Source organism: Dromiciops gliroides, chromosome 4 (assembly GCF_019393635.1).
Source record: "Dromiciops gliroides isolate mDroGli1 chromosome 4, mDroGli1.pri, whole genome shotgun sequence".
NCBI classification, from domain to species: Eukaryota; Metazoa; Chordata; class Mammalia; order Microbiotheria; family Microbiotheriidae; genus Dromiciops; species Dromiciops gliroides.
In genome coordinates, this window is record NC_057864.1 from 104,647,923 (window position 1) to 104,655,802 (window position 7,880).

General features: G+C 41.4%; 1 protein-coding gene across 1 annotated transcript in view; it reads left to right on the forward strand.

Moving 5' to 3' along the window:
* MFSD4A (major facilitator superfamily domain containing 4A) overlaps nucleotides 1-7,809 on the forward strand; it is a 75,355-nt gene extending 67,546 nt beyond the window's left edge. The window contains exon 10 of the mRNA XM_044001297.1: nucleotides 60-7,809. Within this exon, the coding sequence (XP_043857232.1) occupies nucleotides 60-115 (56 nt within the window). The 3' untranslated portion in view covers nucleotides 116-7,809. The remainder of the gene's footprint in view (nucleotides 1-59) is intronic.
* The last annotated feature ends 71 nt before the right edge of the window (nucleotides 7,810-7,880 follow it).

Genomic DNA, 7,880 nt, shown 5'->3' on the forward strand with positions numbered 1-7,880 from the left:
ATTGCCTACTGACCAGAGAGCTGACTGTATAACACGATGTGTTTTTTTCTCCTTTGTAGTCTTGACCTCGGACAAACCATCAGGGCTAGAAAGCTCTGAAGTATACCAGCAGTAAAAGTCAGGTGAAGAAGACAAAAGGAGACCCCTCGCCCAGAAGCACAACACAGACCCCCAACCTTGCTTGATAATACTGGAGAGGTCTAAAATGTTGTTTAAAATCATTCCTCTGGTATTCGGTAGGGCTCAAGAAAAAATTATTTAGATCAACTCTAGAACACTGGCTTCTCTTAGGACAAATCAACATTAGCCTATTTGGCCATTTCAATCCCCCTTCGTTGCTTGTTTCCCTGGTTCACACTGCTAACAGTTGCCTATGATGTACAGATGGGGAGGATAGGAATACACCTACACATACAACTCTGATGCCTCCTGGACTTAGGATTTTGGCATTCAGTCTTGGATACAGACTGAAAGAGAGAAATAGAGCCAAGCTTAAAATGCGATGCTCAGTGAATCCTGACGAATGTAGATAAATAGGATATTTTCAATTAACCCAGATGAACCCTGGGTTATTTCTTGATATGCTATATCCCACAAGGAACTACTGTGCTTTACTTGGGACCAGTCCAAAATCCAGGGGATTCTTGGTTTAGATGGTTCCCCCCAAACTCAGTGATTCATCTTCAGTGTCAAATGTTGGAAGGAAAATCGAATCCTGATGACTCTAGGATATGAACAATCTCTGACTAGTCTAGGAAAACAGAAAGAGTGGGACAATGTTATGTATTCTGTTTTCCTTTACTCTGTGTGGATGTGTGTGTAGGTGTGGCTGGATATCTATAGAATCAACAGAAATAGCAGTGAGAATTTTTCAAAACAACTCTTAGGTTTAGTGCGTTTACCTCTTCTACTTGGAAAAGTCTCCCTTTCCACTCTGTGTCCAGAAGGTGTTACAGGACAGCTAAGGAAAGGGAAAAGCTGGGACTGCCTGGTACTGTTAAAAGCTGTGCACTATACTAAAAGTAGGTATGGGGGGCAGCTAGGTGGCGCAGTGGATAAAGTACCAGCCCTGGATTCAGAAGGACCTGAATTCAAATCTAGCCTTAAACACTTGACACTAGCTGTGTGACCCTGGGCAAGTCACTTAACCCTCACTGCTCTGCAAAAAAAAAAAAAAGTAGGTATGTAGAGTATTGATGACAATGAAAGAAGAGCACTATACCTCTTCATTTTTTTTTAAAGAACTAAATACCAGTGATTGATAGTATATTGGTTTATCTGCATTTTCTGTATGCATCAACAGGTGTTTATGTGTATACATCTATATATGCATATGTTCATAGATCTGTATATACTATATGTGTAATATACATATTACATGTATGTTTAAACATGTTTATGTGTGTGTGTATCTACACACAAACATTATTATCAAAACTATAGTGATTATCAACCAACCATCATCCATGCTCAGGTTCACTCAATTCAACAGGCATTTTTAAAGGGCCTACTACATGCCAGGCCCTGTGCTAAGCAGCAGGCATACAAAATAAAAAATTAAAACAGTTCCTGCCTTCAAGGGCCTTAAATTCTGCTGAGAGGAAAAATCATGCATGTAGATAAGTAAATACAATATATCACAAGGTAATTTTGGGAGGGAAGGGAGAGAACTACCAACTGGGATAGATCAAGAAAAGGTCTCACTCAGGAGATGACACTTGAACTAAGCCTTGAAGGAAGCTGGAGGTTCCAAGAGAAAGAGGTGAGGGAAGAGGAAGAACATTTCAAACATGCTAGAAGGGAGACTGAATGCTTTGTGTGACATCCCACAGTTTTGTCTGTGATTCCACAACTATTCCAGACTGGTCAGTTCAAGGCAAAGTATATATATTCTACTTACCTGTTGTTCAAATGCAGGAAATAGGCTAAAAAGACATTTATTATGAAAACACAGAGCTAGCTTTCTGAAAAATGGTTGCTTGGGATATAGCGTATCCTCTCACCGGACAGCAGTCAAGGACATCTATGCTTTAAAAAAAATAATCGTCCATGCAATAAGTCCTCAGCTTCAATCTAACTTAATTGTACAATCTAATTGTAGTGAAAAGCTGCCCTCGGTCAACAGAAAACAGCTGTACTTTCCTCATTCAATTAAACTCTAGCGTGTTTGTAGGCTGTGCTTCAAGGAAGGAAAATAAGGAGCAACATAAAGACGGCACTTGACCAATGTGGGACGGTTGTAATCTATACCTAATGGTATCTGAAAGGCACTTGGTTCAGCTTCCTAATTCTACAGATAAGAAGGCTGAGGCCCAGAGAGATGAAGTAGGACTTGTCCGAGGTCCCGCAGCTAGAAAGCGGGAGAGTAGGGATTTAAACCCAGGTCCTCTGTCTCCAAAGCCACATCTCTTTCCACTTCTAAGGACGCCCTTATTGAAATAAGGCAGTTTGAGGGCATCATTCCATGGCATGCAGAGCATCTTAATCTTTTCATAAGCTCTGAAACAAAGGCTAACTTACTTGTTGTCACAAGATAGGACTCTCCCCTTCTATGAACTCAGATGGTGGGGTTTTGGAGGCTGGAAAAATCCTTTGGGGTGACTAGTTTGATATTCACTCTCCTCCTCCATTTCCTTCAGAAAGAGTTAGTGGAGAATTCTAATGGCGCTCCTGGTTCTGCTTCCTTCTCCCCTCAAGAATCTGAAATACTGCTGCTAGGGAGTCATTACAGCCTGTAGACATGTTCCTGCTCCTTCCTTGTTTATCACAACCTCAGAGCTAGAAGCTGGAGATGAGATGTCATAGGCAGACATGCCCACAGCAACTCCTGATAAGCAGCATCACAACACAAAGAGCTGCTATCTACATAGTGCTTTAAAGTTTGCGAAAGACTTTACATGTTATCTCAGCTCATCCACCCAACAACCACCTGCCATTGTAGGTACCATTGTCATCCATGTTACAGATGAGGAAACTGAGGCTGAGACAAGGCAAGATGAAGTGTTGCCCACACAACTAATTAAGTGTCTGAGACTGGATCCGACCCCAAGACTTCCTGACTCCATGCCTAATGACCTAGGCCTGTGTGCTGCACCACCCACCTGCCTCATACTGCCTGATAATGGTGAATTATAGGAATATGCAGAATCATCAAGGGGCTATAGTGAGCCCCTTGATAATTCTTCTGCTACTCCACCATCATAGTATACGAGAGAAGTATTTGGAGAATGCTAGCGAGTCCTGGATTTGGAGAATGAAAAGATTCTGCCTTTGCCATTTAACTATCTTCACGACTTTGGGCAAGTCATTTTCAATTCAATTCAACAAGAGTTTATTAAGCAGCTCATTTACTTACCAGGCCCAGGCAAATAAAGAAAAAAGCTAAAGTCCCTGGGCTAAAAGAATTTCTATTCTAGTAAGAGTAAAAACTAGGGGAGCAGCTAGGTGGTGCAGTGGATAGAGCACCAGCCCTGGAGTCAGGAAGACCTGAGTTCAAATTTGACCTCAGACACTTAACACACACTAGCTGTGTGACCCTGGGCAAGTCACTTAACCCCAATTGCCTCACCCCCCCCCAAAAAAGTAAAATCTAGATAAATATATACAAAGTAATGTAGAGCACTAATCGTGGGGGTTGGAGGGTGGGTGGGTCTGGAAAAACTTCCTGTAGGTGATGGGACCTGAGCTAAGCTTTGAAAGAAGCTATGGATTCTAAAGAGGAACACATTTCTGGCATTTCAGGCTTCTCCAACGGCATGGTAGTGGTAGACAGACCGCCTCATACAGAGGGACAGCAAGTAGCCCGGTTTGGTTGTGTGTGAGGGGAGGTAATATGTGGTGAATTTGGAAAGATAGGTCAAAACCAGATTGTGAAAGGTTTTAAATGCCATGTGGAAGAATTTGTCTTTTATCCTAGAGGGAAGAGGGAGTCACTCAAATTTCTTGAAGAAGGGAATTCTATGGTCAGATCTGTACTTTGGAGATTTCAATTTGGCTGCTGTATGGAGGGGTAGACTGGAGAGGGAGGAGATGGGGGCATAGAGGCCAATAAGGACAACTGGAAGATGGTAAGAGAGTGGTAGCTGTGTGAACGTAGGGAAAGTGACAGATACAAGAGATGTTGTGACAGTGGAATCATCAGAACTTGGCAACTGTTGGGAAGAGAGAGGGAGGGAGAGTAAAGTTGGGGGTGCCTCTAAGATTGTCGTTGTTTATCTTTTGTTCCCAAAGAGGACCATGACATAGGGGTGATGTGATGACTTGCACTGAATTGGATTTAAGTGAAGGAGGGCTGGGCAAGGGCACCAGCCTCACTGTTTCTTATAGAGCTATCTGGGTCCAGTGGCAAGACAGATATCAGGACGACTGGAGATGGCCCCAGATGTTTTTAAGGCAACTGGGGTTAAGTGACTTGCCCAGGGTCACACAGCTAGTGTCTGAGGTGAGATTTGAGCTCAGGTCCTCCCAACTTCAGTGCCAGTGCTCTATCCACCACATCCCCCAGCTGCCCCCTCTAAGACTGCAAATCAATCAAGAAATATGGAACAGGCACTGTTTTGGGGAGGGAAGTTTTTGGTGTTTTGTTTTTAGTTCAGGGGAGGGCGTGGTTTTGAACAAGTTTTGTTTTGGACATGGCAAGTTGGAAGTGCCTATGGTCCACTGGGGTAGAAGATCTAGCAGGCAGGTGGTGAGACCAGAGTGGAGAGCACAGGAGAGAGATGGGAGTGGATGTGTAGGTTTGGAAGCTATCTTCATACAGATAACTGAACCCACTGTAACTGATGAGATCACCAAAAGAGCGCAGAAGACTACCTCCCTGGATGTTTTCTTACCTGGAAAATGAGGGCGATGGACTACATCATCTCTATGGTGCCTTCTTAGTTCTACATTCCTCTAAGTGGGGAGGGGGGCAGAAAAAGCACTGAATTGAGAATCTAGGTTCTAATCTCAGCCCTCTCATTCTCAGTCTCTGTAAAGCCTATTTACTCATCTAGAAAATAAATGGGATGGGCTAGATTAGAGGTGTCAAATGTGCTTCATGCAGCCCATAGCACTCCTAAATGTGGCCTGAACCAAAATAAAATACAGTTGGAAAATGGTTAACAAGACATAAAAATACAATAAAACCTGGATATTACATTTTAAAACTAAGTCAATATGAAGCCTTGAAGGATCCTTATGTATAGTTTAATGGCCCCCATTTCTATTTGAGTTTGACATCATTTCGCTGCTAGATGACCTCTTAAGATCCAATGGTATAAACAAAAACAATTATTATCACCCCCATTCAATTTAATATCATGGGATTGCCATTGTTTTCCTAGCCTTTCAAGAGCCATTTCACTTGGTGTCCCTTCAACCACCAGATATATTGCAAGTATAGTGATTCACCGTCATCTTCACTGTCTTAATGTTGTAATTGCTAGGGAGGACCACCTATCTAGTTTAACCCAATAGGAATGTTATTTTAGGCTACCAGTGTTTGCTGCCACAAGATGCTATAGGAACAAGTTGGATTTAACAGTTGCTGAAGTGAACTCGCTTTTGTTTTAAAGTCTTGTAAACAGTCAAGTGCTACACAAACATAAGATATTAAATTGCCCCTGAGGCAATATTGACTACATTCTATTCTATCACTTGCTTTTAGCCATCCCATTAAAATCAGCCATCTTTGAAATGATTGTATGATCAATTAATTCCACTTTCTCTAAAGTGGATCATCCAGTTCTGTATAAGTTTAAAGCCTGTCTTTTTTTGGGGGGGGGTGTTTTTTTGCTTTTAGGGGTTTTTTGTGGGACAGTAAGGGCTAAGTGACTTGCCCAGAGTCACACAGCTAGTAAGTGTCAAGTGTCTGAGGCCAGACTTGAACTCAGGTCCTCCTGAATCCAGGGCCAGTGCTTTATCCACTGCACCACCTAGCTGCCCCCTCCATATAAGTTTAATAACTTCACATACCATCTGCTCCAACTCTTGGTTTCTCAATTCAGTGAGGACACAGAAAAATTGTTTCCTCAACTGGAAAATCAGAGCTATGACTGCCTTTAGGGACTGGAACAAAAAATCTGAACTGACACCAAAAAATCCCATTCATGTTTAATAAGAAAAAGTATGAAGATTTCATATATTCAATAAACTGTTTAACTTGTTACTTGTTGTTCTAATTGCTGCTAAAAATATTTTTATGCTGATGACTCCCCTCCCCTTTAGTCTGCTTTAAAATTTTAAGACATCCAGTTCACATCAAAGGAAAAACCCAAATAACATTTATTAAGGACCAACTAAAGGCAAGGGACTGTGTTGGGGTTTAAAAGATGAATAAAGACATTCCTTAAGGAATTTCCAATTTTGTAGGAAGGTTATAAGTCATAGCATAATGACAAAGGTCTAGAGTAGTATGAAAGGTGGGGTATGGAGAGATTAGATATCTGAAGGAATCAGGGAAGACTTCACGGAGCAAGTGGAACTTGAAGAGGCTTTTGAGAAAACATCTTGGCAGGTAGTTATATGGGGGGGGGGGGGAATCATTTTCAGCATGGAGTATTGCTTGCCCAAAGCATGAAGCAGGGGTGGAGGAGGAATAAGACCATGAAAAGCTGAGTGGTTGAATTTAAGTGGAATGTAGTGTGAATGTAGTATGGAATAAGGTTAAAAAGGTAGTTTGGGGAAAAAAAGAAAAAGAAAAAGAAAGGTAGTTTGGAACCAGATTATAGAATGCCTTGAATGCTAGGTTAAAGAGTACAATTTCTATTCAATAAGCAATGGTCTTCATAATCTTTAGCAAGGCTAAAGGTCTTGTAGCAAGGTCAGATAGATATACCTTGGAAAATAATCCTGCTTAGGAAGGAAAAAATTAAAGGCAAGATAAGCCAGGACATCTTGTGAAAAGAAGGGAAGAGATGCCAGAAATATTGCAGATTTTCATAACTCCATCCTGATACTCTCTGTATTCATAAAGGCTGTCATTAGTCTTGGTATACGGGAAGTAACTATTTGATGTCTCTATCATAGCATTTTCCCGTGGTTTATTGCTAAGGGTCCATTTGGAGGAGAGGAAAAAAAAAATTACTGCATTTGGAATTCCAAGAATTTAGGCTTAAATCTCGGCTCTCCCATTACTTACCTGTGAGACTTGGGACAAATCACTTTGCTATGTCTTAGTTTCCCCTCATCTATAAATTGAGGGAGTTAGACTAGACTACTTCTAAAGGTCCTCTCTAGCTTCAAATCTATGATCCATGAACATTCCTGTGCCCCACTCATACCAGATACATTTTTCCTATGAAATCTATAGAACAGGGCACCTAGTAAAAATGGGTTTGCTGGGCCTGAATCATTGAGATAATTAGAAGAATAGGCCTGCTAGGATGAAGTCATCAAGTTCATGTTCCTCATCTTTTGACCCCCTGAAGAACTATGGACAGGAGAATCAGAATGTAAGGGTTGTTTTTTTTTTTTTTTAATTCTTTGTACTTGTATTCTCAGTGCCAAGTATATAAGTGCTTAATCAGTACTTGTTGATAGGAAACCACAGGATTTGATTACTATAGCAGCCAAAGCCCAGATCACCTGTCCCTCCAATAAGTCTTCACTAATGGGACCAGGAGACAGAATTGGTCCATTTCAGGGCCTTGGGAGAATGATACAAGGAACTGATCCTTTTGGAAGACATGATTTAAGGAAAAACCATCCAGGGAGTTTTGAGAGGAATGCCCTAATCTAAAATGAGTTATACCTTGTGTTAAGGCCAGAAGACAGGAGGTCATCAGCATGAGTTTGAACCCCATGACATTTGTAGGCATTACCTTTGAAAGATCATGGAGAACAGTGCCACAGGTCTACAGATGGACATGGGAAGCAGGTAGTAACTTTAAATTATAAAT